Here is a 26,220-nt window from a genome sequence, read left to right on the forward strand (position 1 = left end):
ATAGAGTATGTGCTGTAATATGCTAGTGACTGAGAGCTATATAAGTGTAAGGGAAGTTTATTGAACTGTAGAATATTACATGCATATAACCCTTCTACATCCTTGCTATTCCAAATATGGTTTGTGGACATTAGCATCTCCTACATTGCAGTCTTGTTAGAAATGTGGAACCTTAGGGGTGCCTGGTGCCGGTTAAGCATCTGACTTCGGCTCGGATCATGATATCTCGGTTCGAGTGTTGGAGCCCTGTGTTGGGCTCTGTGCTGACAGAACAGATTCTGCTTCAGATTCTTGTCTCTCTCTGCCCCTCCCCTGCTCACGCTCTGTCTCTCAAATATAAACAAACATTAGAAAAAAAAATGTGGAACCTACTGAACCAGACCTACTGAATTAGAACATGCATTTTATCAAGATCAAAGTGATTCATATACACATTAAAATTTGTCATATGCTGTTCTGCATCATATCCAGCAAAACTTCATTCCATCCTTTCTTGAATGTGTTAATGGCAGAGAATTTGATAATTTTCAAACACAAGGTTTACTGTCTTGAAATTCTAGCCTTTGGTCATAATTTTGTCTTAAATGTGCCTTAATATCTTAAATGAGAGCCATTTATATGTAAAAGATAAGTTTATGTTTATCTGATTCCTTCATAGAATGTGTCCCTTAAAATTGATCATCATACTGAGTAACTTGGCCAGAGATTTGAGTGGGATTTACCGAAGTTCTTTCACTTTATGTATGGAGCATTTGAGAGTTTTGTGTCACTTGTCTTCCATTGCCTCTGTCACTGTTGTTTTTGTACCTTCTCTTGCCGAGCAATTTAAGTAACCATCCTTCTTAATTTTTCATATTGGGCTATCATTAAATTTCACTAACCTTAGAGTAGCCCTTGTGTTCCCATGGGACCAGATTTTAGAGCTCTTCCATGCATATATCCAGTCACTTGGTTAGATGTTTTGCTTACAGGCATAAATTACATTGCATTGTTATCTTCATGTACTATGTTGCCTTTCTCTTTAACAAGTTTTTCAGAAAAATACTGTCTTTTAATTTTGAATATCTAAATAAGATTATTAGAATTGAGCTATAGAGTTCCTTTTAAAAATAAGTACTTTTAGTTATTTAAGTATAAATGCTCACTGTAAAAAATTAAAATGATAGAAAAATGTAGAAAGAAGTGAAAAGTCTAACTTTTCCTCTACCTAATCCCATTTCTTTAAGGTTAACTTCTGTTTAGTGCATGTTTCTTTCTGAGCCTTTTTTTAATGTACAAAAGGTATATACAGTATATAAAACTTAATAACAAGAAAAGTGGATTTATACAGTGTTCTAAGAATTGGCTTTTTACTCAGAAAAATTAAGCTGATGTCTAGACCTTAATGTAATTAATGTGTTTTTGACTTTAGGGACGAAACCCTTTTTTTTTGGAGCCAGCAATAATTATTACAATTACTGATGGGAGCAAGCTGACTACTACCAGTGGAGTCCAGGATGAGGTAAGTTATATTCCTATCAGCATAGATTATGCAATTGCAGTTGAAAAATTATTATTTGTATATGTACTGTAGGGTACTGAACACCTTAAATAGGTTTATTTGATGCGGTCTAGAGTCACTTGTCTCCTAGGACTTATCTACCTTCTCTGTTCATAGCAGTGATCTCCAGATTTTCTTGAATAGGAATTTCTGTGAAAAACTTTGAGCCTCCCCCCATTCTCCAACTCCACGTGTATTTTTGAGTTTATGTGAGGGTGACAGTGTCAGTTCATACAGTAAATTTAGTGAAAATGAAATCTTATTTTCAGGTTGAAAAAAAATAGGCACAGCATGCTAATAATTTCTTCCATATCTCAGTGGATTGTCATGTGCACTCTACTGTGGAGACTTCTAGACTAGACTAGAGCAAAGCCAAGAGGAGTTTAAGACTAGGAAAACTGAAGGTTTTTAGACACTTTTATTCAAGTCATGACTTAAAGCTAGCCTCACCTATTCTCTGCTAGCATTCTTTATGCAGAATTGGTTGCGTGTGGTATGATAGAGTGGCTACAATAGACTTATTTTAACTTTAAGCTGTTTTTACTGTAGTATTTGATACAGTTGACCCTTGAACTGTGTGGGGGCTCGGATTGTCGACTCCCTTGTAGTTAAAAATTTGTGTATAGCTTTTGACTGCCCCAAAACTTAATTATTCATAGTCTGCTGTTCATGGGAAGCTTTACCAGTAACATAAACAGTCGATTAATCCATATTTTATATGTTATATGCGTTATATACTGTATTCTTAATAATAAAGTAAGCTAGAGAAAAGAAATGTTATTAGGAAAATCATAAGGAAGACAAAATACATTTATAGTGCTGTACTGTGTTTATTGAGAAAAATCTGTATACAAGTGGATGTTTGCAGTTCAAATTTGTGTTCAAGGAGCAACTGTATTTGTTTTTCAGAATATATTGATATAGATGGGAGGTGTTTTAGATTACTTTTTTTTTTTTACTATTTGCATTTGCTTTAGAATCTTAATTCTTGTATTTACAAAGGGTTTAATTAAGTAGGAAGAGTATAGTTTTTAAGTTTAGTAATTTTTAGAAATACTTTCATTCGTGTGATGTTGTGGAATGTCACCTGGACACGGAGTCAGGATGCGTGCGTTCTGGTCTTTGTTCAGTTACTTTCTAGCAGTGAACTTTGTACCAGTTACCTAACTTCTCCAATATGCTTTCCTTGTCCATGAAATAAGTTGGCAATTCTTGCCTTACATCATAGTTTTGTTGGAAGACTGAAATGAAATAATATAGGTCAAAGTGCTTGCTAGGCTGTAAAGCAATGAGTGTAGTATTCTATCATGAAACAATGGAACCAGTAGAGTTGTCTTTGCCTGATCTTGAGTTGTGTGGAAGAGAACCAGAATTGTTTTGTTTGAGCAGTTAATGTTAAAGGGAATTTAGGATATAATTCATAGAGATAGAACTGAAAATTTTAGACAGATTAAAATTCATATGAAATAATTTATAGTCTATACATAATTAGTAGCATTGGAATGCTACATAGCTGAACCTAGTGGGTTTTTGGACTTTCTTGAACTAGGTTGACATGCATAGCCAATTATGTCCTGCCACTATCAGGACCCAGGTGGATATTAATTATATATATGAACAAGGAGTAGAAATGTTGCTTAACTTTAAATTTGAAAATTTGAAGTTGATTTTTCCCACTTTACTCTCTTTTTGAAAAATTTGAGAGGAAGATTTAGGTATCAATAATCAAATCAGAGGTATTATTATTAGAACCCATAGTAATTTCTTCAACTTTATTCTATATCAATTAAGTCTTCTGGTGGTTTGTTTGTTTCCTTCCTTAATGATTTTGATTTATAGTTGTGATGGCTGACAAAATATTTCTATTTTTTGTAAAATATTCCTACATGTAAGATTATTCATTCAGGATGCTCTGTCTTGCTGCCTTTGTAGAAATGTCCTTTGGGGTACAATATATTTTGTTCCTATATAAATGGATTCGTCATGTTTATAATATTTGTTTTGTAGGACCTCCTTTAACTTTTAAACATATTTTGAAGTATAAATGGGTATTAGAATTGCTCATCTTTCTTCCCAGGTTTTTGGGAGGGATATTGGAGAAATGGGACTGTGTGCTTACAGTAATCTAAAACTACCTGGCAAGTAAGATTGGGAAGATTTTCTTGTGGGCAAGCATCTTCCATTTTAATTCTCTTGTAGCTTCTATGATAGTTAGCCTAGTACTGTGAACAGAGTTTATATTAAAAAATATTGATTATAGATACTATGGTATGAGTTTGGTAGTCCTCAAGATGAAAATTACTATTATTTATCAGAGACAGAAGATTCATTTGTTTTAAGGCAAAGGTTTATTTTGCTAATGTAGTTGGAACATAGGTCTGTGAGTTGTTTTGGTTTTCAAGGTTAGGAATGTTTTTGATCCTTTGCACATTTGGTTCTTAATGTCTCAACAAGACTCCTCTTGTGGGGCAGAGAGAATGTACCCCAGTGTGCATATAGTTGAAATGTAATTTTTGCTAAAATATTGGGAAATGTTGGTCTGTTCTAGCCCAAGTAATTAAATTATGTGTTTCATTTTAAGGAGTCTTTCAATTAATAAAAAGTATAAAGATGCTTTTTGTTTGCTTGTGTGTGTGTGTGTGTGTGTGTGTGTCTGTGAGCGCGCATGCACGTGTGCACATGCGTGCTACATGTGATCTATGTTGTCATAATTTCTACTAGACAATGAGAAGCAGAATTTTGTCTTTTGTCTCTTCCTCTTCAGATCTCTGAACCTTTGCTTTTGGCAAAACTTGATTCTTTTTTAGATTTATTGAATGAGTGAATATATCCGTGATTTCTACACTTGTGTATATATAATTTTTGATTGCCTGTGGCTGCTATTGATGTGACCTGTTACTATTTATGGAGTTGTGCGTCCCACCTGACTGATATCCTCTGCTCAAAAGAGTTATACTATCTCACATGGGGTATTATATTTGATCTGTTGATGTTATTTTTCAGGAATACGTGTTTCTGCTGCTTTAAAATCATCCTTGTGGCGTATAAGATGACTTAGAGCTCGTGTAGTCTTTTTATTTTACAAATGAGGATATTGAGATCCAGGGAGACAAAGTGATTTGCTCAAGGTTATAACATTTTTTATTGCCAAAATCTGGATTAGAATTGATGCATAAATTCCAAAGACATCCCAGCCCCTCCAGACCAGTGCTTTTTTTCTGTTATATCTCCTGCCTCTATATTTGATTTGTTTTTTTGTTTTGTCCTAAAATTTATCTTCTGTTTACCTGATTTCCTGTTTGTCTACTTCACCTTTCTATACAATTGTGATGTAGACATTATGTTCTTGTTCACTCAGTGCTCATTGAAGACTCTTATGACCAGGGCATTCATTTCTAGACAATGAGGATACAAAAGATGAACAGGGTAGATCTTTGGTTCTTAAGTTTACAGTCTTATGGGGGGAGATTACTCATTAAATAGTTTTATTAAATAGAGATATATACTAAGTGGGAGCACTAAAGAGGGAGGGGAGTGTTAATATGACCTGTTTTGTGTATGTGTTAAAACCCTGTGTACTGTGAATTTTTATCATCATTTAAATTTTCATTGAATTCAAGGGTCTTGTGGATGATTTAGTATTAGGATGTGACTCTTAGCTTGTATCTGAAATTATTATAAAGAAGCCTGGTGTAAAGTTGTTTTGAGCCTAGAAAATAGTTAATAGAAAAACTTGGTGTCATATTGTCTCTTGACCTGGCTAAGTTTGTTGAGGACAGAATGACCCAATTTCTTATAACTTATTTGTCAAAATCATATAGGGATACCATTTCCTCTGTGATAGTTCATCACTTAGCAGTGTGTTAGGAGTTAGGAGACTAACGGTTTTGTATTGCAGACAAAAATCTTGAGCTGTATATGATCGTTTTACCTTATTTCATGACTTTAATTGTCTTTTGGCTTCATTTAATGAAAGTCCAGGTTATTGTCTGACGTGTCATGAGTGTGTTTCTAGTGTAGTACTTCTGAATAACTCTCTAGGACTTAGTGACTGTTGTGTTGGACGAGTATGTGTGTATTTTTTGCCTCTTTTTTTTTTCTTTTTAAGTGTAGCTATTTGATAAAATCGGTTCACAATATTTTCACTTTTGAGGAGTGAGTTAGATAGGATTTTGAATTCTGATACACAAGAAAACTGTATTGCTTAGCCTCGTAGTAGTATTCTTTGATGTTGATAAGTGTACGTACTAATGGCCAATTACAGTACCATTCATTATGTTTAGTACTGATGTATCAGGTGTTTTGGTAGAATCACAAAATCAGAATTATTGAAAAAATTTCGTTCTGTTTTTAATTTCCTGCAAAGATCCTCCCTAGCACTGTTTTGCAATGGAAAACTATTCTTACTATGATTCCGGGAACACATGGCTAACTATATTGCTCAATAAAGTAGCCAGAAGAAATCCTGCCAGTACCTTCTTGGCGATGAATGACATTCCAGGGTAGTGTAGTAGTTATTTTTCTCTTCCTTGAAAGTGCTAATAGTAGTATTATCTTTCAAATATTGAGATTTCTATATGCTGAAGAATGTTTCTGCATCTCTTTATCAATGTTGTGATTGCCCTGGAGGCTAACATTTTAGAGAAGATACTTGCAGTAAAAAATAAAATGTTGGCTTTTGACAATGAAAGTTTTGCCTTCTTGGGGCTACTGGGTGGCCCAGTTGGTTAAGCGTCCAACTTCGGCTCAGGTTGTGATCTCACAGTTCGTGAGTTTGAGCCCCGCATTGGGCTCTGTGCTGACAGCTCATCAGAGCCTGGAGCCTGCTTTGGATTCTGTGTCTCCCTCTTCTCTCTGCCCCTCCCCCGCTCATGCTCTGTCTCTCTCTCTCTCTCTTTTTCAAAAATAAATAAACATTAAAAAAAAGTTTTGCCTTCTTATGACTTTCCCAGCTTTTTAAGACAAACTAGGACAACTACTTTTATAACTTCTTGGCAAATGTTCAGAAAGGGCTTCTGTAGAAAGAGAATGTCTGAGTAATCTCAGCTCTGTGTTGAAGTGGCTACAGATTAGGTAGGGTCTTATCTTTCAACTTGTCAGTTCTCAAAAGCTGATGCAGAAGTCCCCTCAGCCTTTGAGAGGTGGATTAGTATTAGTGATTTTTCTGGATCATTCTTTGTAATGTAATGTAAATGTACCTTTTATAAGGATAATCTTTAGGATCTATAATTATGGTTTATTTAACTCTTTGTGATCTGTACTGATCAAGACAATCCAGAATTTTTTGAGTTTTTTCTTGTACCTGAAGTAATTCTGAAATCTCATCTCTCCTGCCATAAATGTTTTTATTTTAGTAAAGTCCCTAAAAATGTGTTAAAAACTATTTAAAAAATTTTTTTAATGTTTATTTATTTTTGAGAGAGAGAGAGTGTGAGTGGGGTAGATGCAAAGAGAGAGGGAGACACAGAATCTGAAGCAGCTCCAGGCACTGAGCTGTCAACACAGAGCATAATGCGGGGCTCAAACTCACGAACCGTGAGATCATGACCTGAGCTGAAGTTGGATGCTTAACGGACTGAGCCACCCAGGTGCCCTGTGTCAAAACTATTTTAATTATATCAGTCAAGACTTTTAATACATATTTAAAATAGTTGTTTTTTTCCCCAGTACACTTAGAATTTTGGAGCAACTTTTTCGTTCTTTTTTCTTTTTAAAAAAACCTCTAAGAAATCTTGAGGAATGTCATTGGAGTATCATAGAATGTACCCAAAGGATCTGTGTGTAAATGCATTTTTTTGAGTTTTCATTCATCCCTTAGCAGTGATGCCTCTTACTGATTTCTAGGGACTCAGTAATTTGTGTCTTAGTAGTTTGTGATTTAAATGTTCTAAACATATGTATAACATTACTGTATATGTTAGTCTATCAATTCAATTTTCTAAGGACATTTAATAAGAATTTGTTGGATATGGATCATTTGTATTTTCTTTTTATACCCATATTTTTGGCCCTATTCTCTCAACTCCTGGATTTATTATTCCTAGTGTGCTATAGAAATGTATATACATCTGTAATTGAAAACTGAAAATATGTAAATGGTAATATGTATATATGTATATAATATATAAAAATATTATATATACATTTATATACATATATAAACAAAATATATGTATATTGAAAATATGTAAATTATAATACAAATTTATAATTAAGAGAAGTTGATGAAATGTTTCAATTCGATAACCTATAGTGAATTTCAGCAACACATTTACAGTACTCTTATTGAATATATCTTTTTTCAAGGGCACGTGGAAAGAAAAACCCTTTAAGGATGGATTGCCCCTAGCCAAACATTTCAATAGAATAATTTTTTTAAAATACTGGCTTATCACTCTTTAATGAAGCTGTATGGCTACAATAAGTAATCTATTATCTAGAATTCTGTGGTAAGATATATCAAAATAATTTTTATTCAGCAGGTGAGGCAGTTTCACCCTGCATTTTATTAGCCTGTCAGAACCAATAAGCAATCAGAGACGCCATACATGTAAGGAAAAATTTACTTAGAGATGTTTCTATTACCCTTCTGATTGCAACTTTTCCATATATAGACTACTATAATATTTAGAACGTTAGTTTTCAAATGGCTGCATCAAAATCACCTAGGGTATTTTATAAAATATTTATGGCTCAGCTCTAATTCTGAAAATGTTAGTTTAGTTGATCGTGACAGGAACCTGGGAATCTGTATTTTTGAAAATGTCCCAGTTGATTCTGATACACATATTTGAAAACCATAGTTTTAGAATACAATATAATTACGAATATGTATTTTAAACTATAAAAAACACATTTGAAAGTGAACAACTTTAACAAAACACCTTCACCATTTTTGACTTACAATGCTAGCAAAATATTTTAAGATAAAAATTAATTGTTGACCTTTGGAATTGTTAAACTTGGGATTGGGCTTCCCGGGAATATGGACTAGGTCTTCTGTGAATATTTTTTACTGTGTTTGATATGATTTAGAATCGATTATTGGATAGCCCTGAAATACTAACATGTGTGCTGACCACAGTCAGTCTATAATTACTGCATTTGTGGTATGCCGAGTTTGAGGAGGGCTTTTAGACCCTGAATATGAGATGAGGTAGGAAAGGAGAGGATAAGAAAAAAGGAGTAATTAATTCATATTATCTGTCATGTGCTTGCTATCACTGGCTTAAGGAGTTTTTATCCAAAGGACTGCATAGTATTCTGTTATCCTTATTGTGCTTTAATTCCTGGTATGGATATTCATAGCTAGCATATTATATATATATATATATATATATATATATATATATATATGTAAATATATATTTAATATGGATATATATATATCCATACACACACACACACACACACACACACACACACACTTGACTCAGATGAGGGCAATTTATAAAGAATTGGTGATAGTTACACTTAATTTTTGCTTTCTAGAGAGTTCCTGCTAAAATACCCTTCTCTAATGAATTGTTCTGATTTTCAATTCTTAAAGTATATTTTAGATTAGTTCATCAGTAATTGTGTGTGTGTGTGGGTGTGGTTGTGGGTGTGGTATAGTAACTTTGCTTGTGTACAAGAATAGTGGCACACCATACATTTATATTTAGTACTACTATTTTCTAGGTATTGGGGACACAAAGATGAAATTAAGCAAGGCTCTTGCCTCCAGAAGACATATTTGAAGATAGGCAAGGAAATAAGCATTTGTAACACACTGAGATAAATCTCATGGCAGAAATAAAAGCTTTTGAGAGAGCATAAACAGGGGAACTAGGTTATGAGAGATGAGTAAGGAATTGAGCCATGATATTTCAAGAGGAGGGAATAGTGTGTGAAAGTATGAAGGCATGAAAACAGTATATGGAGAGACGTGAAATTATATGAGTGGAGTATAGAACGCATAGGCAAGAGAAGTGGTTCCTTGAAATGTAGGTAGAGGCCAGAAGAACCCCCTAAGGAGACTAGACATCATTCTGTTAACATTTGTAGAGGAAGTATTGGAGGTGTTGAGCAGCAGTGGAGTCTCATGATCAGATTTGCATTTTAGTAAGCTTACTCTGCCTGCAGGGGTGAAAGAAGATAGGTTGAAGGATGGTAAACTGGGAAGAATTAGCAAACGACATGAAATAATCCAGGAGAAACATGGGGTGTGCTAAAACTAAGCCAGTGCTGGATAGAAGGGCAGAAATGTGAGAGATTTGATGGGTATGCTAACTAGGCAGGTCTTCAGAGATGGTAAAGTAGGAGAAAAAAAATCAGCCTTTGAAAGGGATTCTGAACCAGGGTCCATGCTTGGGCTTTAGAGGGTTCTGTGAATTGCCTGAAAACATACTAGACATTGTCCATTTGTGCAGTTATCCACATTTTTCTGGGGGACAGAGGTCTGTAGCTTTAACCATATTCTCAAACAAGTAAAAAAAAAAAAAAAAATACAGACGGCCTAGTTGTATTTCAGAGTTTCCAACTTGAGATCTGTGTGGATGTTGTTAGTGTTAACTGAAATGGGGATATTGGATATATAGTAGAAAGGAATATAAAATAATTGTTTGGTAAAATATCTTGAGGGTACCAATATTTTAAAGGAGTTACAAGCCAACTTTTAAAACAATAGTTCAAAGACTTTTTCTTGCCTTTTAACATTATGTCCTAAGAAAAGTATTTTGTATTTAAAAACAAAGAAATAAGCAGAATTTATCTCTAAATTTTGATAGAGTTTGTATTTTGAAGCAGATTAAATAAGTAAATCTGAAGTCATTTTATTACTTATTTATCAGGTCCTTAAGTTTTTAAATTTAAGTCATAGTGATATGAACATTTAAAATTGCTTATTTCAAGTAAGTGTGAACATTGAACTTGAGAATGCTGGGAGAACAGCATTGTGTGTGTGAGGACACCTTGTACTAGTGTGAAGTCCACTGAAGAGGATGCAAACCCAGTTTCTTTTCTGTTTATCAGTATGTGATTTAAGAATAGTTGTAGATTGGCTTTAACTGCACTGGTAGTTTTCTGCCAATTAAACTCCGTGAAAGTGAGCCTGTTAGATGTATTTTATGCCTCTCTAAGTCAGATTACAGTTTGAGAGCATGAAAAAGTTGAGTATTGGTCTCAATACTGGTGAGGCACAATCCCATAAGCCATAGGCTGTTAGTTGTTTATAAATACCTTCATTATACTTATTTAGCTGTGTTCCATAAATAGTTATTTTATATAAACCTCCATTTTCAATTGTTCTTTTCAGATGTAATAAAATAGATATAAAATTTTTTAGATTTGTGTATTAAGAATAAACTATGCAGTGACTGGAACTATGGTCTTTACATCAAGGCAAGGCTGCATTTTGATCTAGACAAGGCTGTTTGGTTTATTTTTCCCCACGCTCTGTCTTTTCAGGTTGAATTACTGATTTTTCCCCCTTTGTTTTGTTTGTTGTGGTTTTGATGTTTTTTTTCCTTTCAGCTAAAGGAGCAGCCCAGTGGTTTTCAAGAAGTGCCAAAGTGCACTGACTGTCTCATGATGACTGGTGCCTCAGGGAGGGTCATGATTCCTGGATACAGGATCGACCTGATCCTGGATGTCACTTCAAGCAGTCAGATCGTGGGGAAAAGCCTTGTCTAATGGCTAGCCTTCCTCAAAAGTCTGATGCTAGTCATCTCGGAAGGCCTCAGAAAAAGCCTTAAAGGTGAGCAGAGTAGAGTGTAGTTCTCTCTGGGGGCTGTGACTATTGGTTGGAGAATATGATTCAACATAGAATGACAACCCTAACTTGACAAATCCAGGTTCAACTGGTAAATTAACTTTAGTTTATACATTTGTTGGTGATGATGATCAGACCCCAACTTTTGAGTTGTTAGAAACGAATAACCTCTTAACCTTAAGATCTGTAAGGGGAGGAGTTTGAGATTTCCTGGGCCCTTCAGAACCTTAGGTTAGTATCTGTTGTCTTCAGTGTAAGTAGCCTACTATCATAGCTAAGGAACATTTTGGTTATAAAATCAGATAAGTACAGATGGATTAAAAAAATTAGCTAGTGAGGTAATCTCTGAGTTTATATATTTATCATGTGTTAATTTGTATATCATGTATTGATCATGTGTATCAGGCAGTTGGGCTTCAGGATTCTGATGGACAAATTTGCATTTGATTTGTCTGTTATAATTAAGAAAAATTAACTACCTTTGAAGTAGTTTATGTAGTTCGTATTCTATTGCATTCAACTTGAAGAATGTTAGGACTGTTGCATTATGTGAATAACATTTTTAGACTCAATAAAAAGATCTTTTAGAGATGCATTGAGCATTTTGTTTTGGAAAAAGTTTCGTTCTAGACTTCTTTCTCTGTGCTTTGAAGCACTTACAAAACCCAGTTGTCATATAATAACTTCTTGGTTGCCAAATTTTCAAGTAAACTCTAAAAATTTGTCCTAAGACTCAATAGGGTTTTTATCTATTTATTTATTTTGTTGTTGTTGTTGAGTTGCCTGTATTAGTAAAAATGAAAAAATAATATGGGCATGCACTATCCCCAATGTTTGTACATTTTTATGTTTAGATATTATAAATGTATAAATGTGTGTATATATATACACGTATATATACACACACCTTATGTTAATATTAGAAAATATCTACAAAAATAGAAATTTTTAAAGATGAGATGAAAAAACTTATACAAAGGAAATTCTGATATTTTCTTCCCTCACATCATAATGTATACAAGGAGTTTGCAAACTTAAAGGGCCAGGTGGTAAACATTGTAGGCTTTTCAGCCCATATGATCTGTTAAAACTACTCAGTTCTGTTGCTGTAGGGCAGAAACAGCCGTAGACAATGTGTTAAACCAGTGAGTGTGGCTGTAGTCAATAAAATTTTATTTACCAAAACAAACATGGGCTGAATTTGGCTGGTGAGCCATAGTTTGCTGACCTCTGGAGTCTGTCTTGTTTTGTAGACCACTGAATTGCGTTATACTACTTTCAGGTCCTTTTCACCATGAGTTTTAGAGTGTAGTTGATCTTGCTTAATGAGGTGAGCAGAAAATACTGGTGGTCAGAATGTATTGTTTAGTTGAACAAATACTTCTTGAAACCAGTGATATTCAGACAAAAGGTTGGGTGCTAGGAGTATGAGTTTGGTGACAGAGAGGTCAACAGGTCATGGTGTAAGAAGTGAAATGATTACAGCACAAGCTGCTGAGAAAGTGAGGGTGGCGCTGGGAAATGATGTCTGAGGTTGGACTTTGAAAGATTAATTCAAGTTTGTGAAGCAGATGAGTGTAAAAGCATAAAAGGAAGTAGATGAGCATAAGGCATAAAGACAGGAAGAGAACCTTATACACCTCAGCACTGATAGTTGACAGAATGTTCAGGAAAGAAGCAGCAGGAAATGAGCATGGACAGATGGCATGGCCCATTGTGTATGCCCTGCCAAGGAATGTAGACTGTCTTAGAGGTTGATGGTAATAACCATTGAAGAGATTTTGGTGTAGGAGAAAGTGATCAGATTTGGATTTTAGAAAGATAGTAGCAGTAGTGTAGAATAAACAAGTTGTAGGTAATGTTGGCACCTTTTTTTTTTTTTTTTTAAACCTCCTTATAAAAGACAAAATTGTCTGTGGGTCGTTTTATGCCAGAAATAAAATAAAGGAACTTGGAATAATATTGAGTAATAAAAAGAAATGGAGTACTGACATGCTATATAACATGGACAAACTTCCAAAACATTATGCTAGATGCAAAAGACCACAGATTGTATGATTCCATTTTTATGGATCATCTATAAAGTAGATTAGTGGTTGCCTGGGGTGGGCTGGGGACTGACTGCAAATGGGGATGAAGGATCTTTCTGAGGTCTGGAAATGTTCTAAAACTGGATAGTAGTGATGGCAAACTATGCAAATTTACTAAAAGTAATTGGACACTTTTAAAATGGGTGAATTTTATGGTGGGCAATTATTTTTCAATAAAGTTGTTAAAATATTAGACCTCACCATTGAAATTTGTTGGAGTAAAACTTTGTGAAAGAATTATTTTCATATCATTGATTGCCAAGTAATAAGTGCTCTTTCCTCTGAACAGATACTGTTCTTAAATTTACTAGATTAAAAAAAAGAAATTTTTTTTTAACTTAAAGGATATGCATTGTAAGTAACTATGTGGAAACTACCAACTAAATGATTCAGATTATTAACTAAATTTTATAGAATTCCCTTTGACTAATAATTTCTTAATTTTCCTTTCCTTATTAAATATCATATGAGGAGAACTGTGTTAAATGCTTGTATTGGATAATAACATAAAAAGCTAGAAATAGGGGGCGCCTGGGTGGCTCAGTCGGTTAAGCGTCCGACTTCAGCTCAGGTCATGATCTCACTGCTTGTGGGTTTGAGCCTCGCATCGGGCTCTGTCCTGACAGCTTGGAGCCTGGAGCCTGCTTCGGATTCTGTGTTTTCCTTTCTCTCTGCCCCTCCTCCCACATGCGCTCTGACTCTCTCTCTCAAAAATAAACAAACATTAAAAAATAAATAAAAAGCAAAAATAGCCTAAGGGAAATGTACTTGATTTTTTTTTCGAGGAAATAATTGCTAAAGGAAGAACCTGAAATATGGTGATTTTAATTTGTCAGTTGTTTTTCATAATTTTAATAGTCATTGAAAACGAATGAAAAGAATGCAAAGCAATTGGAAAATGGTTAATTAAAATAATTTATTGAGGGCTTACTATGTGCTAGGCACTGTTTCTTAGAAACAGATTCTTACTATGTTACCTTCTTTTATTCCTGGCCGCCAAAATAATTTATATTGAATGTAATCATTAAGAAAATAATGTGTAAGACTTAATTTTGTTACTTTTCATTGTTTCAAGGTAATTTCACATCTCAACTCCCAATTCTGTGACAGTGAGGAAAATGAATGTTAGTAGAGCTGATTCTCAATTGAGAGACATAGCTAGGACTAGTCTGTTGGGTTTTTTCTTTTTACTTTAGGTTTATTGCTCCTTACACTCTAGTGTGGGATTTAAAAAGAAAACAAAAAGCAGTACAGTACTGTATAAGGATAGACGTCTAAATCAATGGATAAATTGAGAGGTCAGAAATAAAACCCATACATTTGTGGTCAATTGATTTTCAACAGGGAAGCCAAGAGTTTAATGGGGAAAGAAGAATCTTTTCAACAAGTGGTACTGGACAACTAGATAGATATCCTTATGCAAGAGAGTGAAGTTGGACCCCTGCCTGACACCATATACAAAAATGAAATCAAAATATGTGGGCAGTGTAAATGTGACAGCTGAAACTCTTAGAAGAAAACATATAGGCTAACTCCTCATGACTTTGGATTAGGCAGCGGTTTTTTAGATATGACAGTAGAAGCACATTCAAAGAAAAGGTAGAAAAGTTTAACTTCATCAAAATTAAAAACATTTGTGCTTCAAAGGATATTATCAAGAAAAGACCGTATAACAGGAGAAAATATTTGCAAATCATATATCTTCATTAGGGCCTAGTATCCAGCATATAAAAAGAACTGCTATAACACAAAAATAAAGACAACCCAATTGAGAAATAGGCAATGGATTTGAAATGATATTTCTCTAAAGACATACAAATTGCCAATAAATGCATGAAAACGATGTTTAGCATGATGAGTCACTGGGGAAATGCAAATCAAAACCATAATGGAATACCACTTTATGCCAATTATCATGGTTATAATAAAAAAAATGTATAGTAACAAATATTGGTAAGAATGTAGAGAAGCTAGAACCCTCATACATTACTGGTGAGAATGTAAAATGATGCAGCTGCTACCTACGGAAAATTAGTTGGCAGTTCCTCAAGAAGTTGAACGTAGAGTTACCTATTACCCCCAAACTCCATTTCTTGGTATGTACCCAAGAGAAATGAAAGTAAGTCCACATAAAATGTCTCAGTATCATTTATAATAGCTAAAAAGTAGAAACAATCCAGTGTTCATTAACTGATGAACAGATGAACAAAGTGTGGTATATACATACAATGGAATGCTGTTTAGCCTTAAAAGGGAATGAAATTCTGACATACTACAACATGGCCGAACCTTGAAAACATGCTAAGTAAAAGAAGCCAGATACAAAAGCCTAGTTACTACATGATTCCATTCCTATGAAATCCTCAGAATAGGCAATTCCATTGAAACAGAAATATATAAGGGTTGCTGGGGTTGAGGGTAAGAGTTGGTGCTAATGCGTGTGGGGTTTCTCTTTTGGGTGATGGATGTGTTCTGAAATTACGTAGTGGTGATGGTTGTATAATTCTGCCTCCCTGGGTCAGCCATTCTAAAAACATGAAACAAAACAAAGGGAAAAACTTGTGTCTTTACCCTCATGTACCCTATTTCCCTTTCTAATGATTTTCTTAAATCTTGTTTCCTTTTGTAGCAAATTTAGGAATTATTTCTGATATCCCCTTGACTTTGCTACCTTCTTTTTTATTCTTTAATCTGTTACATTCTGACTTCTTCCATTCTTAGTAAGGTCAATAATGCTTTCTCTTTTTCCAAATTCATTCATAGGTTTTTGAGTTTTCTCTTCCATGAAGTTTTGCCTGCATTATTGAACACTCTTTCTTAAAAGTGGCTTCTGGGTTTATATTTTCCTGGCTTTTATTTGGCTTTGGTTCCATTTAATCATTGATCTTGCTTTATGCCTATCTGTCCCCTTGTTACTTAGATTTTTTTTTTTTGCCTTTACATTTGACCTGTTCATTTCAGGCAATTTCATTTATTCCCACAGCTTCATCCATCAGTATATACAGATTTACATCTCTAAACAGATTACCAAGATGTGTTTTTCTAGCCATTATCTTTTAACTTTCTTTCTTTTAATTTTTGAGATGGTGTCAGTTTATAGACATAACCCACATAAACAAAAGTTCTTTAGGGTCCTCATTAATTTTTAACCATGCAAATGGTGTTACAGTACAAACTGTTAGAGCACTGCTGCTCTCGGGGAGGGTGTGTATTTTATTGAGATATAATTGACATAAACATTAGTTTTGGATATACAACATAATGATTTGATATTTTGTATATATTATGAAATGATCACTCCAATAAGTCTAGTTAACATTAATTACTACACAGAAAAATTTTTTTCTTGTGTTGAGAGCTTTCAAGATCTACTCTCTTAGCAACTATCAAATATGCAATACAGTATTAACAGTAGTTACCATGCTGTATATGACAGCGCTCTGACTTCTTTATTTTATAATTGGAAGTTTGTACCTATTGTCCCCTTTCTCCCATGTTGCCGCCCCCAGCCACCTTTATCTTTCTCATTGAGTTTTGATGCTAAGCACTTGGGCATTCTCCCTTTTCCTTTTGTTTCCTACCTTGGGATATCTATACTCCCTTTACCAGGTATAAAAGGCCCTTTATGATTTGATCCCAACTTTCCCCATGCTTTATTTGGTTTACATTGCATCTGAGTGCTTCACCAACACCAAAATGTTGTTCGTTGAGTCCATCACACTTTATTTACCGGTGCCTGTTCTATGATTCTAGGGTGCTTCCTATCTCTTCCTACCTCTCTCTTCCCAAAATGTACTCAGTATTTGTTGAGACACTGGGCAAATGCTACCTTCTATAAAGCTTTTAGGCATTTAGTCACATTTTTTTCTCTGTACTTCTGGGGCTTAACTCTTACCACTCTTACCCCAGTTTATATTCATTCTGTTACTTGTAAGCTTCTATTGCCACTAGATTTTGTGGTGGCCTATCACACGTCTTTCAGTTTGGAAACTCCTATCTTTTAACTTATTTCTTTGATATATTTTTTTCCCATCTGTGTCTCTCTTCTGACTTCTGAATTTATCCATTACTGTTATCCTCATTATTCTTTTTTATCTTTTCTGTCCTTCTTCCATCTTTGTTCTTTCTTGGAGTTTTCCTTAACTGGATGGGTAAAGGGCTTGGCTTGTGCTAAAGTTTGTATATTGTTTTATTGAGATGAAATTTGCATAATTAAGTGGCATTTAGTAAACCTTTCCTCGTTAATAAAACTCTCATACTGGGAAGAAATCTAAAGATGCTGTAACAGAGTGCATTGGTTCTGTAATCCTAAGCAGCAAATCCTGGGATAGTAGATTTCTTGCATATACCCTTTTCTCAACCAAATAATTTCAGTTTTGGTATCTTTGGCTGTTCAACTGTTCATGGAAATAATCAGAAAAATAATTGAGGGTTATAACTGTTGAAGGGTAAAACCTTAGGGAGAAAAAGGAAGTTGAAGGACTAAGTTTTGAGTCTTAGAACTATTCCTACATTTACTGGGAAGGAGGAAACTGCAATGAAACTTAAGGGCCTAATCCTAGTTACGTGGGTTTGTTGTTGTTGTTACTATTTGTTCTGAGGAAGAACTAAGGCTGTGTTATATTTGCGGAACGAAATTTAAGAAATACTCAGATTCACCAAAAATGTTAACATTTTATTTGAAGCTTTTTTCTTCCATATTATCTGAGCAAATCTGAGTAATTGGCATTAGAGTGGGACTTGATCCTGCAGGTGCCAGCTTTCTATTTATTAAATCACAAAGGCGTTTATCATTAATTTGGTTTAGAACGTGTGCTTCTCTGCCTTTAATACACATTTTGTGCCTCTCTGCATGTTCTGCAACAAAGCAAACAAACTGACAGGCATCTAGTTGAACCTTCAAGAATTCTGAAAATCTTCTGCCAAGTTTATTTTTTAGGGTATTGGTTCAGCTCCTGTAATTGGACAAAAGTAACAGTGGCTTTAAAAAGATGGAAAATTTTTCTCTCACATCAAAGACAGAAGTGGCTAGTGGTGTGGGAGGTAGGGTGGTTTTGCTCCAAACTGTGTCTAAGTCCTAGGTTCCTTCTCCTTTTTTGTTTTGTCTTTGCTTTTATGTGTAGAGTTGGTAACTGGTTTAACAATGTACTCTACCTAGTTCAGTGCTACAAATGAATTTCACCCTGTGGGAAGGAGTAAAGAATATGGAGGGCAGGCAGCCACCTAATGTGAGCGTGACGTAAAACTTGTATGTAGCAGCTCCAAGCAAAGTCCATCAACCAGAACTTGACCATACTTAGTGAGGCAGAACAAAGCATGTAATCTCTGCTTGGGTGGCTATGTGTCTAGCTAAAATTTGGGGGTTTTGATTAGAAGGAAGAGAGATTAGATCTTAAGAAGCAGTTAGCAGTTTCTGAAATAAGATGTATGTTAAAGAAATTAATTTTATTTTAAAAGCTTTCGAAACAACTTTCTAGTATGACAGTTTGTTCTAGGTTTATCTTGTGCATTTTTGCTCCAGACCTGGAATCCTACATTAAAGATGTAACCTAATTCTCTCTTGTTTGAAGCTTTAGTTTCCTCAGCTTTTAAGACGGGGACAATAATAACTATATCTCATGGTTGTTGTAATAATTAAATGAGATAATAAGAGCTTAAGAAATGTTACTGTTTTTATTATTTCCTATTACAGTACAAAAAGGAGAGCTTCTAATTCTCGTAGAGGCCAGAGAAGACAGGGAAGGCGACGCTGATGCTGTCAGGAAAGACAGGGGCTTAGGGGGATATAGAAATACTTAGAAACTTATCAAGACAAGAGACTAACCAGTGGGTGTGATCTCCATTAGTTAAGACTGGAGCCTAAGATTTTGTTTTGACCTTTAAAAAAACAAAAGCCCTTTTTCCTCATAGCCTTTAGCATAATCTCTAGTTACAGGTAATGCGTGTTCCTTTTGTTTACCACAGTAACCCCAGTGCCTGGCATAGAGTAGCTACTCAGTTGATATTCATACCATGAATGATTTTTACAGCACTTATAAATACCGCAAAATTTAGCATTTGATTATATATGTATATTATTTTTCTGCAGTTACTTCATAAGTGTTGCCTTATTCTTAGCTCTGCCATAGCTTGGGAACTACTACTAATTGATCCAATTTCTTTGAAATCAGGAACTTTTAATTCTCTGCAGATTTTTGCCACTTGCCCTTTTTTTTTTTTTTTTGTGCCACTGGATATGGTACTCTGTTTGTATTGGTTTATGTTTGCTTTGTTGTTGTTTTTATTGTCCTTTTTGTTTAGCCATAATTTATATGCAGTATAAGTATAGTACTTTCAAGTATAAAACATGAGTTTTGACAGAAGTAAATAAACATTGTGTCAACAACAGTTATGATGTAAAATATGTCTTATAACTCCAAAAACATTTTGTTGCGCCATGCCCCTTTGCAGTTAATTTCTGTCGTCATTTCCTGGAAACAACTGATCTGCTTTCTGTCACTGTATCTGACTGTCTATCTGTCTATCTCCGTCTATCTATCTAGTTTTACCTTTTCTAGAGTGTCACATAAGTGGACGCATGAGTATACATAGTCTGTTGGGTCTTGCTTTCTTTCACTTAGCATAATGCTGTTGAGATGCATCCACACAGCTTCCTATGTCAGTGGTTTGTTCCTTTTTATCGTTGGGTAATAGTCCAGTGTCTAGCTATACTGCAGTTTGCTCATTCAGTCACTAGATAGAACATTTAGGTTTTTCCATTTATTTTGATCGTTATGAATAAAGCCACTGCGTACTTGGCGTATAGGTCCTTCTGTGGACATAAGTTTTCACTTCTCTTAGGCATATACATAGGAGTTTAGCTGGTGGGTGATATGCTAAGTGTATATGGAGCTTTATAAGAAACTGCCAAACTGTTCACTGGGGTGGCTGTACTACTTTTGCATTCCTGCCAGGAATATACGGGAGTTCTAGTTGCTCTCCATCCTTCCAACACTTGAATTTTTTCAGTCTTTTAAATTTTAGACAACATAGCGGGTGTGTAGTGGAATTTCATTTTCGTTTTAGTTTGCATTCCCTCAGGACTAATGGTGTTGAACATCTTCTCGTATATTTATATGTCATCTGTATATCTTCTTTGGTGAAGTGAGTGTTCATAACCTTTGCCTGTTTTTTATTGGATTGTGTTGTTAGTACTGAATTTTAAGAATCTTTTACATATTCTCGATACATGTCCTTTATTGGATACATGTTTTTCAAATATTTCCTGTTAATCTATGTCTTGCCTTTTACAGTGTCTTTTGAAGAGCAAATGTTTTAAATTAATTTTTTCTTTCATAGTTTGTGCTTTCTGTATCCTGTTACAGAAATTTTTGTCTAGCCCAGTGTTACTAAGATTTTTCCCTATATTTTTTCAAGGAGTTTTATGGTGTAAGCTCTTACTTTCAGAGTCATGATTCATTTAGAATTTTTATGTCTCATGGGAGGAAAGTATTGAGATTTCATTTTTTGACACATCATTAGCTAATTGTGTCAGTACCATTCTTTAAAAGGATAATCCTTTCCCCATTGCATTGTTGTGGCATCTTTGTTGAAAATCAGTTGGCCATTTGTGTCTGTTTCTGAGCTTTCTATTCTATTTTGATTTTTGTGTCTGTCTCTTGCCAGTACAACACTGTCTAGTCTATTGGTTTTGTAAATCTACAGGTCAGTTAAAGTCTCCAGCTTTTTTTTTTCCCCCCAAAATTGTTCTGTGTATTCCAGGTGTTTTGAATTTCCATATCATTTTAGAAGTAGCTTGATAATTTTTACAAGAAAGCCTACCACAGTTGTTTTTTAAGTAAGCTGTATGCCCAACGGAGGGCTTTAACTTAATGACCCCCAAATCAAGAGTCCATGCTTGACTACTGACTGAGCCAGCCAGCTGCCCCACCTGCTACAGTTTTGATTGGAATTACACTGAATCTGTAAAGTTACTTTGGAAAAAGTCGACACCTTACATTATTAGTTATTCTAATCCATGGAGATGGTATATCTCTCAGAATTTTTAAGGCTAATTTTTCTTGGCAGTGTTTGTACTTTTCATATATGTAGTTTACATGTATGTAATTTTTATATATTTTGATGCTATTGTTAATTGGTCTTTTTGCTTTCAATTTCTGATTGTTGCTAGCACATAGAAATGCAGTTGATTTTTGTATTTTGACCTTGTAATCTCTGACTTTCCTAAATTCACATACCATGTAGTAGCTTTTTCTAGATTTTTTAGCATACAGAATCATGTTGTTTTGTGAATATGGACAGTTTTACTTCTACTTTTTCCATATCTGATTGCTTTTTATTTCCTTTTCTTGCCTAAATGTGCTGGTAGAAGCAGTGAGGATGGACATGTTTGCCTTGTTCCTTATCTTGGGAGATGGGGTGGGGAGTGAAACCTTTTACCACATAAGTGTGATGTTAACTATAGGTTTTTGGTATGTTCCTTTTATCAGATTGTGGAAGTTCTCTTTTGTCCCCAGTTTGCTGAGTTATTATTATTTTTTAATCATGAATGGGTATTGAATTTTGTCTGTTTTTAATGCATATGTTCAGATCATCATATGACTTTAAATTTTATGGTGAATTATTAAAAAAATATTTTTTTTAAATTTTTTAATGTTTATTTATTTTTGAGAGAGAGAGAGAGAGAGGGACAGAACACAAGTTGGGAGAGGGGCAGACAGAGAGAGACACACAATCTGAAGCAGGCTCCAAGCTCTGAACTGCCAGCACAGAGCCCGACGCGGGGCTCGAACTCATGAGCCATGAGATCATGACCTGAGCCGAAGTTGAACGCTTAACCGACTGAGCCACCCGGGTGCCCCTAAAAAAAAAATTTTTTTTTTTACATTTATTTATTTTTGAGAGACAGAGACAGAGCACAAGTGGGGGAGGGGCAGAGAGAGAATGAGACACAGAACCCCAAGCAGGCTCCAGGCTCTGAGCTGTCAGCCCCGATGCGGGGCTGGAACTCACAAACCATGAGATCATGAGCTGAGCCGAAGACGCCCAAGACTGAGCCACCCAGGGGCCCCGTGAGTTATTAATTTTTGCTGTAAACCAACATTGTTTATGTGTATGTATATATGTGTCTGAGTGTAACCTTGTTATATATTGTAAAGATTAGAAAGCTGATACACAAAAGTTGTGATGTAAGTAAGCAAACACAGGAACCCAGAAAGCAGCATTCTGAATTATTTGCTATAAAGTCAGACAGAAAAACAGATTTTAGTAAGGTGACAGTATATGGCACAGTGTAAACATTGGATGGGAATCCAATAAATAACAAAGATATAGCAAAATGGGAGATGGTGGGTTTAAATCTTGTTTTTTCCTAAACCTGCAGTAACTTGGACACATGTATCCATCTCTTTGTATCAAGGTTTTCTTACCCTCCTCCCACCTCCAAATGATAATTCCATATTTCTTTGATTCTAAGAAACATTGTCTACCCATTCCCTACCCTCTTCAGCTTTTCTGAAATCAGGAGAAATGTGTTGGCTTTTTCAGCAGGGAGGTAACAAGTGATGGACTCGTATCTGCTCATTCCTACGTCAGTGCATGTTTTAGGCATAGGTGTGGGTCATTGAGGTCTCATTCAGGCTGAACTGTTTGCTTATTTGCTTTGCTAGCACCTCATGTCATGTGAAATTAAAAAAAAAATTTTTTTTTAATGTTTATTTTTGAGAGAGACAGAGTATGAGTGGGGGAGGGGCAGAGAGAGAAGGAGGTACAGAATCTGAAGCAGGCTCCAGGCTCTGAGCTGTCAGCACCTAGGTGAATTTTTTATATTCTACTTAAAAGAGTTAAAATGTTTCAGTTTAACATGAACATTTGGCTAATATATTTACAGAAGGGCTACTAAAGGAAGGTAAGATTTCCTTTCCATTCTCATTTTCTTTTCATAAAGTCTTAATTTGCGTTAAAAAATTAAATTTTTAAATGTTTATTTATTTTTGAGAGAGAGAGAGTATGCAGAGGAGGGGCAGAGAGAGAGAGGCAGACAGAGGATCCAAAGCAGGTTCGCACTGACTGCAGAGAGCCCGATGTGGGGCTCAAACTCACAAACCGTGAGATCATGACCTGAGCTGAAGTCAAATGCTTAACTGACTGAGCCACCCAGGTGCTCTAATTACTTGCATTTTTAATTGTGTTTATTCACATATGTCCAGTTTTTTAAAAACTTTTACTGTGGACCTTTCAAACATATATACAAATAAGGAAAATAAAATAATAAACATCAAGAACCCTTACCCAGCTTCAATTGTTACACACATTTTGTTGGTCTTGTTTTTATCTGTTCTGCTCCTACCCGCCCCCATACACATTTTTGGTGGGAATATTTTAAAGCAAATTCCAAACACTATCATTTCATTCATAAAAACTTCTGTATGTCTCTTTTAACATCTAAGGACAGCAAAATGTATCTGTCTGTATACATCAGCAATGTTCCATACTCCAAATGAAACTTAAATATATTTTGACATTTTGTTAAATTTAAATTTAATCTTTTTTTTTTTTTTTTTAAGTAAACTCTAGCCCAATGTGGGGCTTGAACTCCCGGCCCTAAGATCAAGAGTCACATGGCTCTACCCACTGAGCCATCCAGGGGCCCTTAAATTTAATTTTAAGTTTTAAATAATTAAGTTAAATTACTTTTAATTAATTTATAGCTTACCAAAAATTATAAGGGGTCCAATCAATAATAGAGTCTAATATCTAGGCTATATCCCAGTTTCCCTAATTGTCTCACAAATGTTGACAGTTATTTATCCAAACACAGTTCATATATTACATCTGATTGTTATGTATTTTTAATGAGAAGTTTCACAGAAGTTTAACAGAAATTTGGCTTCCTAATTCTTGCTTAAAAATTTTTAGAGAACTTATTGCCGTATGGTGAATTAACACTGAAGTGAGAAAAAACATGATACATGGAATAGACATGCAATAAATAGGCGAGGCAAAGAAAGGCACTTAGAATTGCAGACTTCTGAAAGTAAAAACTTTCCCTGATTATGAAGAACTGTTACTGAGAAATCAAACATTTGGCCAAAGTCAACTTTTTAAAGAGAGGCATTGTATCATCTCGTAACTTATAATTGAAATGGAGATAATAATCAAATGGAAATGCAGATGAAACACTGGTAGTCTTTGAATTATACTCTTCAACTAAAGGTTAAACTAAAGGTTAAACTGAAGGAGCTAAACAGGCTATAAAAAATGACTGATGTTCTGCTTAATTTCTAAAAGCCGAAAGGGATTCAGAAGAACCTCTAGACCCAGTATGGAGAAGACACAGACTCAAACTATATGATCCTGAAACTCAAACTTAGTGGTATTGGAAGAAGAAAGGGTCATGGAGCTGTATAGATAATTGTGTGCTGTTGTTGGGGGAAATTTTTATACACATTTAATGTTAACTTTTGCGGAACCAAAGAAATATGTTAAATTGATGATAGGCCTTAGAATCATAAGTTATAAGTAATAAGTGTGTTAGAGGACTGAATGAGATGATTTAAGCAGGAGATTTAATTGAAAATCTGGTACAGAGTTTAGCAAGTGATGAATTGTCAGGCTGTTAACTTCCTGTGTGACTTGGGGCAGTATTTGGTATGAACAAGATGTCTTTAAATTTTTTTTTTTCTGCTTCTTGAAAAGTTCATTATTTTTAGGGGGTACAGTCTGTTTCCAGAAGATAAGGATATACATAACTTAGTGTAGAAAGTTTTTTGAAAACTTTTCATACTTGAAGTATTAGGTGTTCTCAGTTACCTAGAAAATAATGACCCTCATAGTGATTCAGAAAGCTTTTACTATTTTTTAAGGTTTCTTTACCAACATGCTTTTAAATTAAACTTCTGACCTAATACTTTATAATTGATTATAGTTTTAATGTTGAATTCTTTATCATTTGAGACAGTATTTAACAGTTTTGAGTAGTTTTATGTTATTGTACATCTTTTAAGAAAAATATTCTTTTCTGGTTGTGTGTGTATTTGAAATTTAGTTTTGTAGTTTGACAAAATTATGCTTTATATATTAAGTACTCTAGTCATTTTGAGCATGTTAAATCATCACTTTAATAGCAGAGGTAGAGAAAGTGTCATGGCCTTAGGACATAACATATTGTATATTTTTTCATCTATAATTGTTTTTTATATCAGTCTCTTGCTTTTTTTTTGCTTTCATTAACTTGTTTCTTCCTCTCGTTCCTATTCCTTTTGCCATCAGTCACTCTGGTGCTTTTCTTAAACTATTACATTAGCTTCCTAATTTTTTATTTTTTTCAATCTGTCATACCATGGTAGTAATTATTCTAAAGCACACCACTTGAGTGCATTATTCTATTGTTCAAAATGTTTTATTGCTTTCTATCGTCTACTAGATTAGGACCCTTCACAGTTTAGCCAGTCGCCTTACTTATCCGTACATCATTTATTCATTCAGCCATATTTACTGAGTTTCTTCTATGAACCAGACACTGTGCTAGGTTCTGAGGATCACATGATGAGTAAAAAACAAGCAGGAGCTCTGCCCTCCCCCCCGACCCCCCATTGGTCTAGTTGAGAAGACAAACATTAATAAAAATATCGCACAGATAAAAGTAAAATTGCAAGAATATATCCTGCAAAAAAGAGAAAAATGTGCCATAAGAGCTTACAAGTTAAGATCTGAAGAGGTGAGTAAGATTTACTACACAAAAAGTGGGAAAGGTGATCATATCAGGTGGGGGGACTGTACAAAGACTCTTTTCCCAAAGGGAATATGTTTTGAGAACAAGCCTAGAAAAGGCTAATGTG

At 34.7% G+C, this 26,220-nt stretch overlaps 1 protein-coding gene across 2 annotated transcripts in view; it reads left to right on the forward strand.

The window, feature by feature from the left end:
* INTS6 (integrator complex subunit 6) overlaps window positions 1–26,220 on the forward strand; it is an 89,962-nt gene that overhangs the window by 20,444 nt on the left and 43,298 nt on the right. Inside the window, exon 4 of one of the 2 annotated variants that reach the window (XM_027064770.2) lies at window positions 1,412–1,501. In XM_027064770.2, coding sequence (XP_026920571.1) covers window positions 1,412–1,501 — 90 coding nt within the window. Of the gene's footprint in view, window positions 1–1,411; window positions 1,502–11,135; window positions 11,277–26,220 lie in introns of those variants that run through there. The other variant, XM_053214893.1, reaches the window with a different exon arrangement.

This window comes from Acinonyx jubatus, chromosome A1 (genome assembly GCF_027475565.1).
Source record: "Acinonyx jubatus isolate Ajub_Pintada_27869175 chromosome A1, VMU_Ajub_asm_v1.0, whole genome shotgun sequence".
Lineage (NCBI taxonomy): Eukaryota > Metazoa > Chordata > Mammalia > Carnivora > Felidae > Acinonyx > Acinonyx jubatus.